Source organism: Opisthocomus hoazin, chromosome 4 (genome assembly GCF_030867145.1).
Source record: "Opisthocomus hoazin isolate bOpiHoa1 chromosome 4, bOpiHoa1.hap1, whole genome shotgun sequence".
NCBI lineage: Eukaryota > Metazoa > Chordata > Aves > Opisthocomiformes > Opisthocomidae > Opisthocomus > Opisthocomus hoazin.
In genome coordinates, this window is record NC_134417.1 from 62707653 (window position 1) to 62730064 (window position 22412).

The 22412-nt window shown below is 35.4% G+C and overlaps 1 protein-coding gene across 11 annotated transcripts in view; it reads left to right on the forward strand.

Moving 5' to 3' along the window:
• DGKB (diacylglycerol kinase beta) overlaps positions 1-21790 on the forward strand; it is a 385269-nt gene extending 363479 nt beyond the window's left edge. For 8 of the 11 annotated variants that reach the window (XM_075419231.1, XM_075419232.1, XM_075419230.1 and 5 more), the window contains 3 exons: positions 2942-3062; positions 5000-5060; positions 15176-21790. In XM_075419231.1, coding sequence (XP_075275346.1) covers positions 2942-3062; positions 5000-5060; positions 15176-15283 — 290 coding nt within the window. In that variant the 3' untranslated portion in view covers positions 15284-21790. The remainder of the gene's footprint in view (positions 1-2941; positions 3063-4999; positions 5061-15175) is intronic. The other 3 variants (XM_075419234.1, XM_075419238.1, XM_075419239.1) reach the window with 1 other exon arrangement.
• Positions 21791-22412: the final 622 nt, after the last annotated feature.

Consider the following 22412-nt stretch of genomic DNA (forward strand, 5'->3'; position numbering starts at 1 on the left):
TCTACTTCTATTTCCAGATTATTTAGGGGTATATGTTGAGCAGTACAGAGGCCAGCACATATCTTTCTGAGAAATTAGTGATAATCTTCTGCCAGGATGAAGAATGTCTTGCCCTTTCTTATCTTTTATTTTAATAGAAGACCTGAGCTCTTTTAATAGAGCTTAACCTCTTTCAGAGTCTTTGGTGGGGACCTTTTAAGAACAAATGTAATCCATTCATTGATGTCTTGACCCTTTATATTCAACTATTGTACCTATAGCCATGTAACAACTTTGAAGAATAGGACTAAAATATACACACTCCCTTTTCCATTTTTGCTCACTGTGAGTTCTTATCAAAGTCAATATAGCTCAAGGAGTTGTTGAAATGGTTATGACTATGTGAAAGCACCAGGTCAAATATATTAGCAAGAGCAGGAGTGCAAACTAACCCGAAGTCGATAATTGCATGTTACATTTGCTTTAGTTTTTTACTACTTCTGAAGGAAGGTAATGTCTAATTTAAGATTGGTTCTAAAAATATTCATATATGGCCTAAAATAACCCCACTTTGGGAATATGCCACTGCAAATGTGAAGTTTTTGAAAAGGCTTCACTTTTTTGGTAGATAAGAGTATTGTTCAGTTCCACCTTCCAATGGATGGAAATGTGGTTTAGTATACCACATTTTTTGAGATGTGTGGTATAGATTAAAGGGCAAGATTTGGCCCTCAGTTACCTGCTATTACTGGCACTAACCTCACAGCTATTGAAAAATGATGCATCAGATCTATATCACTGCAAATGTCACTCTTCTGAATATTGCATATGTTGCCTGAGCTGTCAGTAATAAAAATCTGTTCTTAATTATTCTCCCATTTAAAAAATAATAATTTTCTAATAACCCAGTGAATAGGAATTTGATGTTTTCTTTGGCTGGATTTAGTACATCTATAAAGTTCTATGTGCTTTTATAATAGAGTAGCTTTTGCAAATGAGTAGGACTTTCCCATTTAAGTCCCAACAGCTATGAAGAAAAGCAGAATTTGTTTAAATCTGAGTTAAGTTTAAAAGTGAGTAACTTAAGGAAAATATTTTAAGAAAAAAACAATTCATCAGAAAGCCAGACAGACAAAATTGGGTTTACATGTGTTACAGGGATGCAAACTATAAAAATGTATAGTTAAAATTAATCACATTGTATATTTTAATCTTTTGTCCATCTATTGTTTTTCCTTAATTGAAAAGAATAGGGTTTATTTTTGCTTCATGAATATTATATAGAACTGATTTCACAGTGATGGGAGAATGAAAAAAAACAAAGAATATTAAGAAAGTATAAGAAGAAAAATTAAGGCTTTGGCTAGTATCACATTTTCTGGTTGGAAGCAGAATAATCCAGATAATAAATCCTATTTGCTTTTAATACTTTTTTCCCCCCTCCATCACATTACTTCTTTCAGTTAATTACCTTCATTCAAAGCCCAAAGAAGTGAACAGAAAAGACTCCCTTTGAAACTTTGGACTAGCCTCAAAGATATGATAATTAGCATGAAATTCTACCTTCATTAAAGGTTGAAGAGTTTAAAATACACAAAGAGTAACATGCTCTCCTTTCTTTGTTTTTTCAACGTGATGATAAACTCTAACATTTTAGCTCATTGCTGTGCTTCACTCAATAACCTTTTGGAAACATGGTTATTAACAGCCAATCTATAAAACACACATAATATACAGCTACAAAAACAAAATGTTTCTTTTTCACATCCATTTGGTCTTGGCAACATATATTTAAACAGGAGTATGTAAAACATTGCATACAAAACACTGTAGTTGATTCTGGATAATATTTAATAACCTTGCTTGGTTGCTCCACAAACCAGACTGCTATATTACTGTTTAAGTTTCTGGTTCTATCTCTGTTTGTATCTGAAATTCTAGCCAGAATTTGTCCCTGCTCCTTGAAGTCAAGTAAACTAATATTTATTTTGCCAGAGACATTATTTATTTAAATTTTTTTTTGTTTTTAAGTTTAATGCCAGAATGCTATGTAATCAAAAAGCAGTGTGAAACAAAAATATACAACTGGGTGCAAACAAGCACTACAAAGTTCAGGGAAGCTAGATGAATAGTTGCTGATATAAGGGTTTTTTCTGCCCTTTTTGCATTGAAAAAGTTCAAGTGCATCTTCACTTTTCACTCTGAGGGTGATGGAGCACTGGAACAGGCTGCCCAGGGAGGTTGTGGAGTCTCCTTCTCTGGAGATATTCAAGACCTGCCTGGACAAGGTCCTGTGCAGCCTGCTGTAGGTGACCCTGCTTCGGCAGGAGGGTTGGACTAGATGACCCACAGAGGTCCCTTCCGACCCCTACCATTCTGTGAGTCTGTGAATCTGTGCATGAATTGAGGCAAAGATCCAATGAAAAACATAATATATGGTCTCATAATTAATGACTATGATAATATATGCACATAAAGCCTGAATTAGAGTTGTACACATCTGAGTTGTACATCATCTGGAAAGTATTGTATAGAAGAGAATCCAATAAGGTCTGCAGCACTGACTTTTCCTTTACCAAATTTTAAATAGCTGTTGAAACAATGAACGGTATAAATTTCTAAACTGCAAACACTTCATTCTATGATTGTCAGGTAATCTAAATGAAGAAGTCTGTCCTATTTTCTCATATATTAAGTTTATTTGTTCAGTATTTATGTATTAAAATAAACCATTGATATTATTTTGGAATAATTTTGGTCATGATATTTTAGAATGGTGTGACAACAGGCCCAGATGTGTCCGACCTTAAAGCTGCGACCAATTCTAACAAATCATTGTTTTTGCCAGTTCTGTTCACTGTGTCTTTTATTATCATGTGGTCTTCTGACAATTCTTGCTAGTCAGAATGACCACTGTCAAAATGCTGTCTAGACAAAATGTGGTTTTTTTCAACTTTTGCAGATCTAAGTGACCAGCTTATGGAAGTGGTTGGTCTAGAAGGAGCCATGGAGATGGGACAGATATACACAGGTCTGAAAAGTGCTGGTAGGCGGCTTGCCCAGTGCTCATCTGTTGTCATCAGGTATTGGCAGCTTTAATTTGCACTGCACTGTTGTAGTGAAATAGTGAAGTTTTATATATTATCAGTTCACTTTCTTTGGGAGTTTAATAGTCAGAACTACTGTACTTATTTCTTGTGGAAGTATAATTTTTGTAAATGAAATGCATCTATTCCAGCCATATTCTGTGTCCATACATCTTCTTTTCTTTATATGTGCCAAGAAACTAGAAAAAGGGTGCTTACATTCAGTCTTCATATGTTGTATTCAACTGTCATTTCATCCTATGAAGAAATATTGTCAAGCAGTTGGAGCATAAAGAGTAAGGCGTGAACATCTTGGGTTTTATTACTGACATACAGTCTGCTCAGTTTTGAGGAAAAAGTCATTTAACATTACTTTGACACGTTTTAACCCATTTATAATGCACACATCACCAGGGAATACTAGCATGTAATTAGTATTTCTAAAGCATTTTTTTGATCTGTAGAAGTCAAAGTGCTCTGTTTTTAATTTATGTGCTGTTTACTGAACACTAACAAGTCACGATTAATAAATGTGTTGGTATGTGTGAGCTGCCAAGGATGGAGCACTCTAATTTAGTTGTGTTTTATTATTTGTTATGCTAAAAGTGACCAGAACATTCACAATAGAGGAAACTTGGATTAGGACTCAAGGAGAAAACAATTATTCTAACTTTTGGATTAGACAAGGACTGGAAAAGACAAAGAGATGCTCGATTCTTCGTCAGTGAAGAACATCACAGGAAGGAATTTCCAAAATATTAATAAAATCATCACCTATAAAATTATAAGCCCCAAAAGCCTTAAACGAGCATAAACCAGAATAACAGCAATAAAAACTTTAAGAAAATAAGTAGGCTTTGCCAAAGCACGTGGCATATTTTTGAGAAGGTCTGGGCAATGTTGACTTCAAAAGTACTCTCGTGTGGATAGCCAAAAAAGACCACAGAGGCGTGCCATCCTTCTTTCAATACCAAGAGATAATATTTATAATCCCACATCAGCAGGACCACAACTGCAAAACATTCAGAACCCCTCAAAACCTATAAAGTGAGAGCTCATTGAACATTCTTCCCTTCTTCCGCTTATGGACACAGGTGACATTGGACAATCCCATGTACTGTTAGTCATTTTCAAATAACGTCCAAGCTGGAATTTCTGTTGCCCAAATAAGTGCTCTGTTGACTCTTTTTTCCATTATTAGATTTATCTGCTCTGTATTACTTCTAATAGTCTTGTGTGCAAACTACTATAATGCAGAAATATAGGGTTAGAAAAGACCCCAAAATATTGTCCTTTTTTTTATATTCTCATTTGCCTATATTTTTCTTTATGTGGTACCCAAAACTAGAGAGGGAACACTGGCTGTAGCTTTATGTTAAAATCAGTGCCCCTTTACTAACAGTTTAAATTTATGACATGGTATGTTAAAGCCTCTGAATATAGTACAACTGTCATGTTATGTGAGTGCTCTGTATAACCCAGAGTTAGACAGAAGCGTGAATACATCTTTCATGGTTCTAATAAATGGTGATGATAGTGCTAAAATTTATTTCTTATTTTCTTCGTAGTAGTCAGTCTAAACTATAAAAAATAGCAGAGTTTCCTGTGTCTTTCCAGTTAATAAGGTTTATTCCTGAAGTTCTTGAATAATCCACTCTCTATTTCACAGATTACGGACTGTTCTCCCATGAGACAGTTGCGTATTACTAGCAAGATGTGTGAATGTTTGCAATTTTTTTGCTTTATGTGTTGAAAATCAAACTAAGCCTACTAAGTGGCTAGGTTACTTTTGTAAGCATGTTGGGTCATCCTGGGAATTATGTAGAAACTATGAGGTAAATCAGAATTATATTTGTGTGCCATCACATATATCTCTCCTTAATACATTTATCTATTCTGTCTAGTTACTTATACTATTAAATATATCACTTTAGGACCAGCAAGTCTCTACCTATGCAGATAGATGGGGAACCTTGGATGCAAACCCCTTGCACGGTAAGGATACTGGTGATACTGGGATACTCTGGCAAGAAAGCTGAATGAAATATTTAGGAACTTTTTAAATGAGTAACAAAAATTACAACAGTCAGAAATATTAACCAATTTATTTACTTTCAGTTCTTCTTCAGTGATAGAGAATATTTCCATTTAAAAGACAACATTGTCATCAGCATTAAGTCATCTTACTGAAGTAAAATCTTCACTCACTTTTATTACATAGTTCAACACCCCCTGCATTTTCAATTTATCATGCTGGTTTTTATCACAGACTGGGATGGAATAAAAAGGCATTCATTTCAAAGTCTGGAAAATACTCAAAGGGTGCAGTCCCAGCATCCCTTTACCCAATCTGATAATTTATTTATGATGATGTATCAGATTTATAGTCTGCATTGCTGAGGAAGAGCCAATGTTAGTTTTCTTTAAAAATTTAGGAAGATTTTCCATTTTGCTTTTGAGAGTTCATATCAAGGAGGTTTTATTTAAAGCTGAAGTCTTGACTGTGCTGGTTCCATTATACAATAGAACTAATATTTTTAAAAATCCTTACAGTTTAAAGGAGAAATGAAGAAAATTATTAGTCTCTTTTTCAGCGCCCACACATACGAAGTGAGGGCAGGTTAACAGCAATCCAGGGAAGGGAAGGGGAAAAGGGGGGGGTAGGAGGAGAGGAGAGGAGAGGAGAGGAGAGGAGAGGAGAGGAGAGGAGAGGAGAGGAGAGGAGAGGAGAGGAGAGGAGAGGAGAGGAGAGGAGAGGAGAGGAGAGGAGAGGAGAGGAGAGGAGAGGAGAGGAGAGGAGAGGAGAGGAGAGGAGAGGAGAGGAGAGGAGAGGAGAGGAGAGGAGAGGAGAGGAGAGGGAGCTTGCTCAAGGAAGGTTTTTTGAGTAACTGTTTACAGACAACACGAGGAAGGTGGAACTCTAAGAACTCTCCATTTCCATCTCTGAGAAATTATAGAGGCTAACCAAGCAGTTGGAGAAGAAATTTAAGCTCTTGTTGAATATAGTCATAGTAACATGTTTTATTATACCTTTTACTAATTTTGTTTCCCTGAAGAAGACCTGTGTTTTTAAGAAGATGAATTGCTGTAGCCTTGCATCTTGTTAAGTATGACAAAATAGTAACACGATAAGGAAGAAATCCCGCTACAGATGGGAGTAATTCTCCAAACCAGGGATCACTTTCATGAGCTTTGTGTTTGTAGTGGAATTAAAAGCTACACGAAAAAGTAAAAGGGAGCACCTTCAGTAAGGTGCGAACAGGCATGGCAGTTGATAATCTATGGGTTAAGATGACAGAAGAGGGCTGTGGTAGTTCATGTTTGCCAGATAATGTAGAGCTGGACAGCAGCAAGAGTGCCTGAACTCTAATTCTCTGTGGTAAGTGCTCAGATACTGCGATGAGAGGAGAACCATGTGAACAGACACTGTGTGAAGACAGAACAGTGGGGATTTTATGAGATTTATTCCAGGAAACCTTTTGGAGTTAAGAGATATGATTATCTTTACCTCGTCTACAGCGATGGCTCAGTGCAGAGCAACAGTACCGAACCCAGCAGTTACTTGTACAAGAAAAAGACATGTAATTTTTCAGTTGCCAGATTACAGAAGAGAACTTATGGAAAGATGCTGGCAATAGCATGTGCTTCTTTTGTCTTGATTGCTTGCTCTGTGCAAAATCCCTGCTATCTGATTGATAATGTTAGCAGAAGCTGCCTGCACGACTGAGGACAAACCTGGAAAAAGAGACAGTTCTTATATTTCAATTACTGCCTTGAGAAAATAGTAAATTATTACTGATAATTATTGCTGTCTGGTTGAAGTGCCATTTTAGAGGGGATAGACATGGTATATACTTTTCTGTGAAACCCACCCTTTTTGCTATACCGTTGTTAAGAGAATATACTTTGTGTTACATACGAAAAACATATTGTTGAATGTATTTGTGTCCTCTGAGAAGAAAATACATGAACTGTTTGTCTATACTACTGCACCTCTATGAATTTAGATATTATTTAATGTTATATTATTCATTTTTAGGCAATTATTTTTTCTTTGCTGGGGAGTTTAATGTATCTGTTGCAATTGCTTTTGCATTATTGTACAGGTACCCCACTCTGTTTTCCACATCTTACAAAAGAAAAAACACAGATAGTCCAACCTCTCCCCTCCCCACTAATTCTAACCACACTAGAGTTTTTCCTTGAAGTTCTCTGCAAAGTAGCTAGGAATTCCTCCTGAGACAATAACAAAGGTGGATGTTAGCTTTCTCTCAGATGAAGTTTAAGATTTGATTTCTAAGTGTGTGCTTCACACAAAGGAATCTTTGTTTGGAAACCAAAGTGTATTTGATCACGTAAGTATCGGGATGACATATCCATGATGTGTATCCAAAAGCAGAATCTGAAAAAAACCCATAAAATCAAAATAAATTTTTGTTTAGCCAACTATGTAGCCAGTTATTTGAAGTTATTTGCAAGAGCTCAAATTTCAGAAAGAAATATGAGGAGGCCAATATAAGAATCAAGAGCTTTTGTCTTCTCTAGAGACAAAACTACAGTTTTCTCCCAAAATTACCTGAAGGCAAATAATTAATGGCCAGTTTTTAAATGGAAAAAATCATGGTGATTAGATAAAGAAATCCATTAGTTTAGTTCTTTAGGAAATATGTGAGAGTTTGGTATTCCTTTTATTTCCCCTCTTAGGAAAGTTCTTTTCCTAGCTCTTACAAGGAATTGAGGCTGACCTTTGAAGATGCTGGCAATTCTACCTGAGGCACTGAGACATGGGGGGACATTCCCATGCTACGTCTTGTTTCATGTCAGCATGCTAAGGGAAGGCACTTCTTAGTTTACTAGCTACCTTGTTTTAAGGACAGAAGCTACTGTCTCCGCACAGTACTGGCCTGCTTGGATATACCATCTCACTAGTTCTGAGGGAGAGACCCCTGAACCTTGTTCTATTGCACAGGTGATGTACATCAGTTAGACACAGCAGCTGAGCTTCAGGTTTTTTATTCTTCGGTGCTCCAGCCAGAAGGCTATTGTTTAAGAAAAGGCTGTTATCTGTCCTCCTCTAAATGTCCTTTAGAAAGTCAAAAGGACACGTTTTATTTTGGTAGAGTCATCTTGGGAACCTCAGTGTCATCTAAGTTCACCAGTTTTAGGGACTGACCTGTAAATATTGCAGAGACTAAGTGAGAAAGAAATTCATCCAGTCAGCAGGTATTGAATAACCGTCCCCCAAGGTGCAAGTTGTTAAACGCAGAAGTCCTTTTCTGTTTCTGCTTCAGATTTTGATACAAATGAGAATATTTTGCACATGATTTTTCAAGAAATCAAGTTCAACGTGATCAAAATTCTCCTGCTATTACATTATGTATATAAAGGAAAATAAGTTCTGCACCAAATCCCTGCTATGTATGGGATGCAGGCTGCACATGCAAGCTTGGAAATTTATTTCCTGTTGAAGGAATCAACAAGCTTATCTTTGCTACTTCTCCTTTCTGACTGGAAAAAAATTTTATACAAATAGAACGAGTTGCTGACAGCTGTCCTTTCTTATGCATATAGAGGCCATGTTCCCCCAAAATGACAGTGTGGGCTCTGGGAAAATAGTGAGACATGATAGATAATGCAGTGATTCCCCAGAAGCTGTGATCTGTGTTTTTTCATTCCGGTGATCCATTTTGGTACTAAAGAAATTGTTGTGTGCTTCTTTTAACATTTTATGATCTGTTGTGCACACAGCTAGCATCCTTAGACGAGAGCAGAAATGCGTTCCTGTAGGTTCGGTGCATATTTAAAAATGCGAGTGTCTTGGTCTAAAAATATGTCATCCAGAATTATTCAATATGTTGAACACATGCAGACTGCTGTGTCTGACAAAATCATTCTGCTCTAATATAATAAGATGCAGAATCTGAGCGTCAAATTGTGTTGTTTTCACTGTTTTTTACAGAGGAGTCTTTGGAAGAAGGAAAGATGATAATGTTAATGTTATGTTAAACATCTCTTCTGATTAGCTGAAGAGGAAATTCTATCAGACCTCTCCCAGACAAATATAGCAACATGAAAGATATCTACGGTTTCACCTGATCTCCAAACAGGTCATTAATAGTAATGAAACTTCAAAGACTCTCAGGTTAATTCAATAAACTTCTAGCTTTAGCCATCAGGGTTTTTTTTAAGAAAAGTAATCTTTCAATTTAGCTACATAAATTATTAGCATTGTTTTGAAAAAAATCCATAAGAATATTCCATCTTAATTAGAAATAACTGCAATTTCAGTTCTTTCATCTATTCCTGACTTGCTTGGCATTATATCTGAAAGACTGTCAAGGTGCTAGCAACATTAGATTAAAAGTAGAAGATAGAAATGTCTATAGAAGATGCAAGAATATTGCCTAAATGAAGGAACAAAAATGAAAATCCATAGTCAGATCGCACCTAATGGATTGCCAGAAGTACAGTGTCATAGACATCTGAAACACATAGTATTTTTAGAATTGTTTACTGGTAGGAAAACTTGTAGTAAGCCATTTAATAATGAAATTCAGAAGTAATATTTCAAAATATTATCATTTGAATGAACCTTAAAAAGAAGTTTTGAATGAGTGAATGAATGAGTGATTGGTTTCTCTATAGCCTTTCCTTTAGTCCCTGGAGATGTGATGAGCCTGAGCACAAAGGTCCTATTGAAGTCCTACCTTTGTAGTTAAATCTAGAGAGAAACAAGAACTAAAAGAAAAAAAACCCAAACTTTTACTAATAATCACTATATGACAGAGCCAGGTGAGAAAATTAAAAGAGGGTCACAAATTTGCTTTCATCCAGATCCTTTGGCTCCAACACCACACAGATCGCATGAAGAAGCTGCAGCAGTATTCTAGACTTGTCTGTAAAGTGTCTTCTTTCCATGTTACTGAATGTAGTAATGTTTTCTTATCAGTTGTTTGTAATGGGAGAATTTAAACTTTTGAGTCTGCTTCTTTAGAGCAAAAAGGAGCTGCGTTCTGCATATGGTGGCTGATTTCAGTAGAATATTAGACAATTATTGCATAGTTAACACATAAATGGAAGTCAGTTGCTAGAAAAAGTTTCTGGTGTTTCTACTAAACTGCTGCATTTTTTCCCCTTTTGAGCAACAATGTGCATACATTTCTGTTTCGAGGCCGGGGTGATTTATTGAGTTTATAACACTTTATTTTGCAGCTGGGCATTATTTTTTGTGCTCACAGGTACACTGCACATTAATTATTTACCTATGCACATTTTTTCTTAATTTCACAACAGTATTTTTTTGTAATTGACAAAGCAATTTACTGCATGTGTGCTTTCTGCACCCCAGACAAATACTCTAACATGTACTGCACCTTCCTTTCCAGTTCAGATTGTTAAGAAAAGAATTAGTTGTGACTAATTGCCAATTAATTTGCAGTGGTTTTAGGGAGGAGGGGGAAAAACAATTGCACCTACTAATTAAAATTTAAAATATTCCAAAGTGTCATCTTTAGGTGTCTGTGGAATACATAATTTCCATTTTAGTTCTGCACTGGATGTGTAACAACCCTGAGCTTGGCAGCTCTATTAATTTAAAACCTCAGTGATACCTATTAGTACAAAACATGAAAAAAATGCCATTAATCATTTATTTTAATTTTGCAGGTCTGTCATTTTCTCAGTATGTTTAAAAATTATGATGACACCATAATGTTTTCCAGTCTACCTGTGTGAAGGGGAAACGGATCACACTACTTAGGAGAGAGACTAGAGTATATTATTAGAGTTTAATTAATGCCAAACTGATTAGATTTGATTGCACTTTGCACAATAATATTGTTAAGAAATTTATTTAAAAGATGTGTTGCATAACGCTTGTTTAAAACAGCTGGCCTAGATCTGAAGAGATTTTGACCAAAACGCCACATAATGCAAGTCACAGGTTAATTTTGTTTAACGCTTCTATAGGTCTTATTCATATCATGATAGCCAGTACAGCTCTTGATCACCTATGGGAAGATAAAAGTATTTGGTACTCCTGTGATACAGAGGTGTCACATCCCTCCATTTTCTACAAGGGGAGCAGCATATGGGCATCCAGACTGTGGGAAAACCCTCATACCCTCAAAACCACCAACATCCAAACTCTGCCGATAGCATGGAACAAAGTGACTCTAAACCAATAGATCCAACTTGATAAGCTTTCTTCTGTCAGTTTTTTCCTTCTGTCCTTAAAATACAGGATTTCTTTCTTTAACATTAATTGAAATATTATAAGCAGAGCTGATTGTCTCTGTTTTGAGTTTTCTGTTGTCATTTAGCATTGTACTTAGTACCTGTATTTATAACACCATGTTCTGTGTTAATAGTAAATATTTAGGCATTCTGTGAAGCCAGGAACACATAGGTAACCAGCACCTATTGTAGAAAAAGGAACATGAAAGCAAAACTGATTGACCTAAAATATATAATTATCACACAAAACTATTGATGCTCACTGCATTTCATCTAGTGGCTTCAAGGCATATTTTCAATTTTTGACCTGCTCCTGAAACAAATAAATGTCTGTTTTATTTTTTATCTTTAATATCAAAAATTCAGGCTTCTCCTTTGTCAGAAAATTTGCTGTCAACAAATAGGGAGCAATTACCATCTCTTCTTTTAAGAATTATGCTCTCTTTTAATTGGATCTGGTGTTCCTTCCCACAAATATATCATTGGACACACTTTCTAATATGGAAAGTTGATTTTGAAATTGCAAATGCATTATTTTTCTGCTAAACCTATTTACTAGATATTCCAGTCCTTTAAACTTCTGTGATAATGAACTCACAGGGTAAATTCTTGACTTCAGTTAGTAAATGAGGGTTTTGCCTTTGGCTTCAACAGTTTGAGTTTAGCCTATAATGTTGTGTTTTGGGCTTACAACAAAAATCCAAGATAACATAGCAATTCATGTGGCTATTTACTTTCCCCCTAAATGGATTTTTGTTATTTCTTCATTTTGCCTATTTTTAAATATAAATTTGTGCCAAAGAGAAGTTTTTTTTCTCCATCAGCACTTCAGGCACTCTCCTAATATATGTTTAAAATGTCCTCCATATTTTCTGTGAGTTATTATACAATTTCAATAAAACTGAGCAAGTGATCTCAAAAAAAGTTTTGCAGATTTCCGTAGTATTTTTATGAATATTTTTGTCAGGGTATCAGCAGTTACTAAAAATATGTTAGATTAGGGTTTGAGCTTTTGGGCTTTTTTTCTGAGCAATCTCTTTTTCTAATGTGTGTGTAAATCATAGATTCACCTAGCAAAAATGAAAACTAAAAAAAAATGGATCTTATTTGAAGTTTTTATAATTGTGCTTCTAATAAAAAAGACATGAGATTGCTTACTGAATGAAAGAGAGAAAATGAATGGTAAAAGTTAGTCTTTAGGCACTCCATGTGCACACACACAGAATCTATACACAGCTATAAGCAGTGAATTCTTTACTTTTAACTAAACTAAAGCTTGGTTGCTTGTAATTAAAGATTTTTCTTTTTTTTTTTTTTGTCCATTTCAGTCACCCATACAGCACTTTCAGTGTTCAGTCCTACTTTGACTTACAATTCTATTTGTCTTTCTGAGACCCTTAGTGCTGCTTAGTGCTGCTGCCCATCTCCAAGTCTGTGCTGTCACTTGCAGAAGTGCAGTGCCTGGAAGTCTTGAGAAAGACAAAATTGGCCTGTTCCAGGCAAGATAGTATAATGGTCCAGCAGGTATTACAAACATACTGATCTCTTTTTGTCACCCAAAGATACGATTTTTTAATCCTTTTTTTCAGCAGGAAAATAAGGAATCAGTCATTATCATTGTTAACCAATACAGTGTTAACATACACTACCATGCATAAGTAAAAAAAAAAATACTTAAAATTTACACTTCATTTTTGTATTTTCCGAACGTAAAATAAATTTGACACCACTGGAATCATGCCAATTTATAACAGTTGAAAATATGCCTTGGAGAAATGCATGTAGGACTCCATCCCCACATGCATGAGTGGTTAATCATGTTCAGGCATCTTAGCTGATCTCAGCTGATAGGATACAACATACTGAAGAGGTCATGGTCTCTGAAACAGATGGCTCAAGCCAAAAAACAACATTACAAGTGATAAACATTTTCTCAATATGTAATTGCATTCATCCTCAGCAGCATTGAACAGCCCCAATCCGGCATGCAATCTGTATGGGGTCTCAGGATTACCTCACCTCTTCATACTAAAGCGATCTTTTGAGCTTTGCTCTTTTATTCATTTTAAGATGGAATTACTATGATTTACCTCTGAAAGGGAACTCTGAGGCCGTTCCTACTGCCACATCATGGCCAAATCTTACATTAAGCTGAACCCTTATGACTCTCGAAGAATTCACTCACAGCAGCTGCAGATTACTTCTTGTGTTGATCCTTAGGATCAGGTTGATGTCATCACTGTTCCTGAGCCCCAAAATCTGTCTTATAAAGTATGTGAAAGTTACAAAAATCCTTGAGGTGGTTTTCCAAGATGAACCAGATCATCAGATGGTTTAAAGTGACATCAATGGAATAGTGCCAATTTACCCCAACTAGAGATTTGGCTTCCAAAGTGGTGCCTGAAGCAGAATTTCTTGTGAGAAAATATGTTGATGGCAGTCTTTGACAGCAAGAGTTATTTTCTGTGTGAAATTAAACTAGGTTGCCAAAAAACCTCATATACAAATTTGATACTAATGAACAATGATGACAAAAAGAGGTCACATATGAAATTTGAGACTAATGAACTAAGGTGCATGGAAATGAGCATTTGGAGAACAAAGTAAAGGCTCTAACAGAGTTAAACCAGCCCACTCATTCTGTTGAGATTTTTATGTTTCTGTCTCCTTATATTGCAAAGTAAATTTCCACCCCAAGAAATGTACTGATCTATATTTTAATGAGCCTCTCCACGTGACATACATTTTTTGTTTCATTACTATTAGTGAATGACAAGTGAAGGATATTCATTTTAACTTGAAAATGTCAGGTATGCACTTTAAGAGATATATTTTTCCAGTTTTTAATGAGGTGGTGTTTCTTTTTGAAAGAACTACCCATCTCTGATGTGGGTACTATGCAGGTGACAACTGATATTTAATAAGTGATGGTTCTTGTATTAGTCGTAGTTCACTAAAGAAAATGTCTTGGATTGCTTTTGAAAAACTCTTAGCATCACTAGCCCAAAGGCAAGATGTGACCTTTTTATTACATAATGAGAATCATTTATTATCTTACAATGTATCTTAAAGTCACAGACAAAATGCCACTTTGATAATTGCTTTCAATTAGCTTTGAGCATAGCATACATTCATAAAATGTCTTCTCTAATTTAGACTTGAATTAGAGAAAATTGCAGACATAATCTACTTTAAGGTTGTCTCATTTAAGGTGATTCGTAGTTTTATATGAAAGAAATCAAAACGGGTGGCTTTAGAGCAGTCTTACAAAGTGTTTTAAATAGTCTTCAATATTTGAGTCTATTCTATTAACAATTAATTAACAAATTAGAATGCTAGTTCATCTTTTTTGACCTTTTTTGTGTATTAACTTTTGACTTTCGTTCGTAATGGTTATTTTGAAATGAAACAGTGTCCTGTATTAAAAGAGAAGTACAGCTTGATTAGATGTATAAATAAAGCATAAAAAGACATAGCTATTATCTTAATAATAGGTAGCAGCTTGGTCTGTCAGCAACACATGTCCTTTCCAACTTTTAAATTCTTACTCATCTTGTAGATGTGTAAAATATTGAACAGCCAGCAGTAAGTCCCACACTCAAAAAGTAAGATCACATATTGGCATGTATTTTATCGCATATGATTTTTAATACTGATTGTGTGTATAATTTAAAGTATTTGTGGAAAAAAAATTACACATAGATTGGTTTGCTGCATGCGTGACATCATTCATAAAAAATATAGATATTTTCCTTTCATTTTTGATTAAATGAAGAAGGTTTGGAAGTCACATATAAAGATAATTCAGGCATCTCAGATACTCAGAATTGAACTAGCTCAAGGGATAACTCTGTTTTTCTTTTTTCTTCCCCTAGATAAAAATTACTCACAAGAACCAAGCCCCCATGTTGATGGGACCTCCTCCAAAAACTGGTCTTTTCTCTTCTATCATCAAAAGAACAAGGAACCACAGCAAGGAATAAGCCTATGTAGTTTAGTTTTTAGAAAACCAGTTAGCTTTGTTGGGCTTTGGTATATTTATGCTGTAGATCTTTCAAGAACTGTAGAATATCTTCTACTTGCAAAATCATGGATTTTGGTTTAACAATTTCTGTAACTGGGCTAATGTAAAACTATGCTATTAGAAAAAAATACTGTCACAGTTTTGTAGGCATTTTGCATGATGAAAGCAGATGTTTACATAAAGTGATATGGCATATTTTCTGTTGCATGCGTTACCATTTATGAATCTATAGGCTAATTCTGCCATGGAATATGGGAAGAAAATGCCATGGGTAATTTGATTTACTCTCTTTTCCATTTCAACTTTTTCTACTGCAATGATCATATGCCATAGGTTCAATAGTATCCCTTGAATCAAGCATCTTCATGTCAATAGCCAGTTAGACCTGTTTCAGAGTAAAGTTTATTACAGGTCTCATTAATCTGTACTTTATTATTTCTTTCTACCCTGAGAATACTTCTGTTCATCTAAGCATTAAAATCTTATATCTTATTCTGATAACTCCTATGTATGTAAGTAACTGTACCTGCTGAAAACGTCTAACAATGTGTGCAGTATTCAAATGACCATGGTTACTCTTGTGGACATTTTTGTAAGACTGGAAGTCAATGCAAGTTTGAGCAAAACCTCTAAGGCTAAGGAGATCATGCTAAGAGTGAAGATAATAAGACTTGCAAAACTGGCCATCAGTATTGTTTATTGAAACACTAGAATTAATTTAATGGGCAATACATCTCTGTAACATGGCAAACTTGAAATCATTCTGCATATTGACCAATAGTATAGTGCGTATGCAAATAAATAACCAAAGCTCATGCCTAATAAAGTGCATTTCCCACCAAAGATTTAGTGAAGGATGCTTCAGAAAATGGGTTAATTAATAATTAATCAAGCTCACTGGAGTAGACTCACTTCTGAAAATTTACAGTTCTTTTGGTTACGTTGGCAATGTCCAGACAAATGTTGGGGTAGGAAAAAAAATTAAATGAATTGCAAGTAAATACTCGCTTTTCATTTGTTTCATAAGTTGACAGACATAGAAACATACTCTAAATATTGAGACATAGACACGTACTCTAAATATTGGTAAATTAAACTTATATCTAATTTTGCTGACATCATTATTTATAAATTTATGCCATCCATAATTTACTCATCCCCTAAATTAATCTTTTAAGCAAAGAATAAACTGTTATCTATTCCCCTTTTGTAGTCTGCAGTGTGGAATCAAAACACTTCCTGTCATAAATTTTGGGGAGGCAGTTGCTCAGGCTTTTACTTTCTTAGCCCTCCGAGAGACTTCCTAACAGCTTAGAAATCATAATACAGGGATTTGTCTGAGGTTTGCACAGCACTGTCTAATGTTGAAGGGAAGTCAAAAAATGGCAACTTTTTTCAGTATTGCATATAAACCATCTCAATCAAAACTTTTTGTGCAGTCTTAAAATTGTTCTTTGTTCAGTGAGCTACTTCTCAGCTCTGCATGTCTTAAGTTCTCAGAGATTTCATCAAAAAAAAAACAAGGAAAAAATAAAACTTTGCTTGAGATGCATGATTTCCCATTTTTATCTAGACTTTAAAATGTTAATGATTTATTAAATTATTTTTCTATCAGTTCATTCATCCATTTAAAAATAGTATTTCATCATGCTGTAGTGCACGGTACTGTGCATGTATTTAAATAAAGATACTATCATTTGTTCCTCAGTATAAGAATTCAGCAGAGTCCTAATTTATATAATAGACACTGAAGTAAAAGTCAGTATATAGTTGGTAAAGATTGTGTCTTTGAAATGTACAGTCTATGTTCTGTAAAGATTAGGAGGTAAATACCAATTAATGTTATGTTCAGCATTAGGTAGAAAAAATGAGGGCAATTATTTGCTACAACTAAGATCTTGTAGTTCCCCATTCTTGGGTCCAGTGGTGTTGACAATTACCGTAGGAGTAAATTTAATATTTTTCCTGTGCATTGCAAGCACAAATGCACACAGAAGCATTTGATGCACTTCTTAACTGCAAACATACGTAAGTATAGAGCAAAAGATACTTGAAAAAAGAAGGAACTTGCTGGCGCTGACATAATATTACATAAAGTGTACATTGGTTTTATGAAATAATGGTTACAGGTGACAAATATTTTGACATAAATTGACATAGGATTTTCTACCAATACTCTCAACTTTTTGTGGCAAAAATGTGTTTAACAATAATATGTAATGTGCTCTCTATGACTATCTCATGAACATTGTAACTCTGAAAACAAATAAAATTATACATAAGCTATTATTTAATAATGTATGCAATTTTAAATCTGCCAGTCTGTGATAGCATTCTTCACAACACATTTTTTCATATAAAAACATATAGATGGGTTCATGTAATCACTATTACACATAATTCTGGCTGGATATATAAAAAATAAATCAGATCTGTTGGTCGGTAGGTGTCAAATTCTCACTCTAGCAAAATATAATGGAGCAGCCATTTTACTAGAACGCCACTTATCATAGCAGTAACATTCTGTCTTTCCATTAATCTTGTTTGCTTCTTTGGCATAGCCTCTAGTAATTTAAAACCATGCTCATTAGAAAGTATTGATAGCAAAGAAAAAGTAGAGTACATGAAACATAGTATGAAAGGAAAATGCTTGATTTAATAAAAGAGAACTTCAGAGGGGGGTCTTTTTTTTCACTTCAGTATGCACAGAATCAACATCATGAAATTATAGATTGGTGTATGAAGTGAAACGAAGAATATATGCATGTATCTTCATACAGCTGAAATAGATGCACTATTCTTACGTTGACTGAAGAGTAGTAGCTGTAAACCTTTCACTGTTTACCATGAGGCATTCTTTAAGGCCTCATTAATGACGGTTGCAATATAAATGGAAGTTACAGATATGTAGGAATTATATCTGACTGCATTTGCAAATTTTTCATCTCTCTACTGTGATGCTGCAGCTGGGCAACGTGCTGAGGGAACAACATGATGTCTCAGGAAGAAACCTTAACTTCTGAAATGGGTTAGCATCACCCCCACTTCACATGAGTTCCTGTTAAAAGGAGGTGGAAGCATAATTTGTTGCAGAGACAAATACTGAATTACTATTTCCAGTACTTGGAAGATATTTGTATGCATATCATCACAATTATTTAAAGCTAGGGGGTTAGACCTTGTGATTTAGGCTTATTGGTGTGTGTACGTGTATGTGCATGCTAGATCAGGTAGCATGCTGATATGCTTAGGACTTTGATGAGCTAGGAAGCACTTGGTATTAGTTTCTGAAGCAGCAGTAGATCATAGAATCATAGAAAGTTTTGGGTTGGAAGGGACCCCTAGAGGTCATCTAGTCCAACCCCCCCACAGCGAGCAGGGACACCACTAACTAGATCAGGTTGCTCAGATGTTCTATAACATTTTCTCACTCTAATCAACTCTGTAGTATTACATGTAAATTGCAATGATGATTACCTAATATCCAAAATTATTTAATGCAAATAAAGTCACAGAGTTCAATGTGTTTCAAAATATCGGTGTAAAAAGTAACATTGTCAAAGAATGTGAGGATTTGATATCATTATTGCAAGAAATGGAGAAGAATACTTTTCAATCTATAGGTTAATATTTGTTTGTGGAGACTGTAGCTATTCAGTAGTTCTTGGTGATTTAGGGTACTAGTGCAATTCTGTAACATACTGCCTTCATCCCCAGCTGGCTTCTGGCACTTATAATTCTGAGGTCGATCATAGTGAGACCAAGGCTTTCTGGGAAGAAGTCACTTCAGAGAAGCGTTGTCCCTCAACTCTCTGGAAGAGTGACAAGAGAGAATGGCTACAAAACTGAAAAAAAAAAAAAAAAAAAAAAAAACCCGGAACAGTTATCTCTAGACAAGGAAGCAGGAGAAGATCAGAGAATTTTGCCAAGAAATGACAAAACAGATGCTCAAAGTGATATGTGAAAGTGGTGGGTTGCTCCAAGGCAGCCCACAGAAATGGTGGTGCAGGGCCTGGGAGGCCAGATGAAGGCACTCAGGGCTAACGAGCAGTGATGTGCCAAGGAAGTGAATTGATTAGATTAATCTAGAGACCTCTTCTATTTAGGGCTGAAAGACCTGGGCCATTTTTCTTTCCTTCATGGGGAGAAAGTTTGTCCGATCAGAGTTGTGCCCAAGCAAGTGTGAAATGACTGAGCCCTTTGTAAAGGAGAGAACCCAAGGGTGGTCAAAGGAAGGTAAAGGATTTGCCAGGGCTTTACTTCTGCATGTTCTTGTACCATGTACAAAAGAAGACATTTGCCCTCACAGTTAAATAGCAGTTTTGCCAAACTGCTAAGCAGTTAGCAGGAAAGTAAAGAAATACATTTTAAACACTGAGGTGGGCTTGAGAAGCACTGCTCTATGTTTTATGCAAGAGCGGTGAAGAAAGTGTCAGCCTCTTGTGAGATAATTGCTGCTTGTCAGGTCTGAAAGCATTTTGTTTTCCCTCCCCTGTCCATAAGGAAGGAAACTTCTTGTGGTCCTGCTGAGGTGAGTAAAAGCTTTACTGTAGCCTTGGCTGGAAAATAAATAAAATATGGGTGAGATCTGGAAGCTGAATCTGTTAATGAGCTATAAAGTAACAGGTTAAAATCCTCGGCGTGTGAGGGTGTGCTGTGCAGTAATGACTGATGGTATAAATTCTTGTCAGGTCTGTCAAGATTTGCTGGTGTCTGCCCAACCTGGGCTTCCGACATGGGGCTCTTATACCCTCTGTGCACTCAGGCTCTGGATTTTCAGTTGATTTTGAAATAAGGAGGTTTGACCTTTCCTGTTCTGATTTGTGTGTCCGTGTCATGGATACGGATGAGGTTTTCCTGTTATCAGATTTGCTTAATTTTACAAGTACAGCTGAAACAGAGGAATTTCTCCATGACCGCCGACTTCCATTATGTGAAACTGCCCGACAGCTTGAAACTATAAATAGGACACAATACGTTCTAGGCATCTAGAATCTGGGCATGGTGGTATTTCAGAGGCTTATTTTTTTTCCTTTCTGATTCATGATTCAAAGAGACTACCCGAGAAGCACCTCAGGGCTCTCTTTAAATATGACTCATACAAAGAGTAAGTGATAATCATCAGGCTTTGTTATTTATAGAAAGATGGTAGCTGTGCTGGTGGTAAAACAGCAGTTTCATAGTGAAGTGCTCATTTCTAATAAACCTGGAAAATTATTTGCTGGCTCTAACTGAGTGAGAAGCAAAATTTTGAATTTTCAGGTCAATCTTTAGACTAAGGTTGATAATGACTGAAAATACTTAGCTGCCAATTAGACTATTTGAAATAAAGTTTTGGTTTTCTTTTTATTTTTTTTTTTACCTAGGGTCAAACTCACATGTTGTGAAGGAACATAGCAATTTGCATTAATAAGTAGCTTTTCTGGACAGGCAAGTGATCACGTCTTACTCTTTTGGGCCATGTTCTGCCTGCCAATAAGAAAATGCAAGTTGTCTATCTTCAGGCCTGTCAGTCTATTTACATGAAGTACAAAAAAAACCCACCGCACATAATAACAATTCTTCTTTAAACTATTTGTGTCTGCAAAGAGATAATGATGATTTGTACATCACTCAGTGAGGTAATCGGACTTTGCAATATGAGCATCAGCACTGTACTTTCTGCCCAGCCATGAGATTGCCTGTTGCAAAGGGTGTGGTGTGGGGTTTTTGAGTGTGATGGTTTGTATTTTTTGTTGGTGGTTTTTTTAGTAAGTATGAGTGAGTTCCAAACCTCTCTTTTTACCCAAGAATTATAAGGGCTAAAGCTTTGATTCAGACAAATATTTTGTATGTTTCTGGTGTACTCATAAGTAAGCAAGCGAGCAAATGCAGGAAGATATATTCTATTTGACCTGAACTTTACTTCCATATGTTTAAATTCAGTCCTTTTACAGAAGGAAAAGCCAACAACTCATTAATTTTAGGTAGCTTTGGGAGGATTTTAGGGAAAAATTGGTGTGTTGCGTTTTTTCTCCTGAGTAGTATGACCTTGTTACAGCAATATATACATGTAGATTAAGGATTTTTCACCTCATTTACATCAATCACTTTTCTGTGGCTATATTCTGAACAATTTTTTTTTTTTAAACCAGCTTAATCTATCTGTTAGTGGCTTGATATAATTAGTTTACAAGAAGAAGTTTTGAAAGATTTGGTCCAACTGTCTATTCTACAAAGTCAAGCCTTGCATTGAGATGTCAATTAAGGCCTTCATACTTTGTCACTAGCGCTGGCCAAAAATTCCTTAGCCTCTTTTTCAGCGAAATGTACAAAATTGTGGGGAGGAACCTACCAACCTACCTTCCCTGATCGATCTATTTTTCACTGGATTTCCATTTCAGAGCAAAATCAGATTTACCTTTTCAAAAGTCAAAATATTTGGTGCTTGAATGTCAAAAGGAAATGTAAGGTTTTAATTTGTTTCATTCATTAGTTCAGTTTCATTAATATAGTGATTTACTAGTATTTTAGTATAACTGACTTTCCACTTTAGAAAGAAAAAGTGAATGACATCATGCTCTTATTTTACTTCAGTCTGAACATAATTATCTTACCTCTTTTAGGAGTATTTTAAAATTTTTAGTATTTGTTCAAGATCCTGAAATAAAACTTTCAACTTTTGCACTGCTGTAATTGTCACCAGACTAAAAGGCTGCATATCAAATTCTAGTCTTTACGTAACATTTCTTCATTTTTGTGATTCCCATAGCTGCATAATTCCAGAGAGTTATCTTCAAGGAGCTGATTTTTGATTCATAGTTGCTCCTGTTGCAGATTAATTTGTCAATACAGGTCTATCTTGTAGCTGAACAAAAACAGAGATAACAGAATAATGTTAAACAAAAAATTATTTCATGTAGCCTGAAAGTTTACCAGATCTTTTTATAGTTCTCTCAAAATACAGCAGTGGACTCTGGTTTTCTCTAAAAACAGAGTAGGCAAACAGTTAAAGATGGGGAATCCCATTATTAAGATAGCCTGATTATTATAAATTAATAACAGAAGAATATTTTAAGCTAGATATTGTAAAATAAATCATTGTCAAG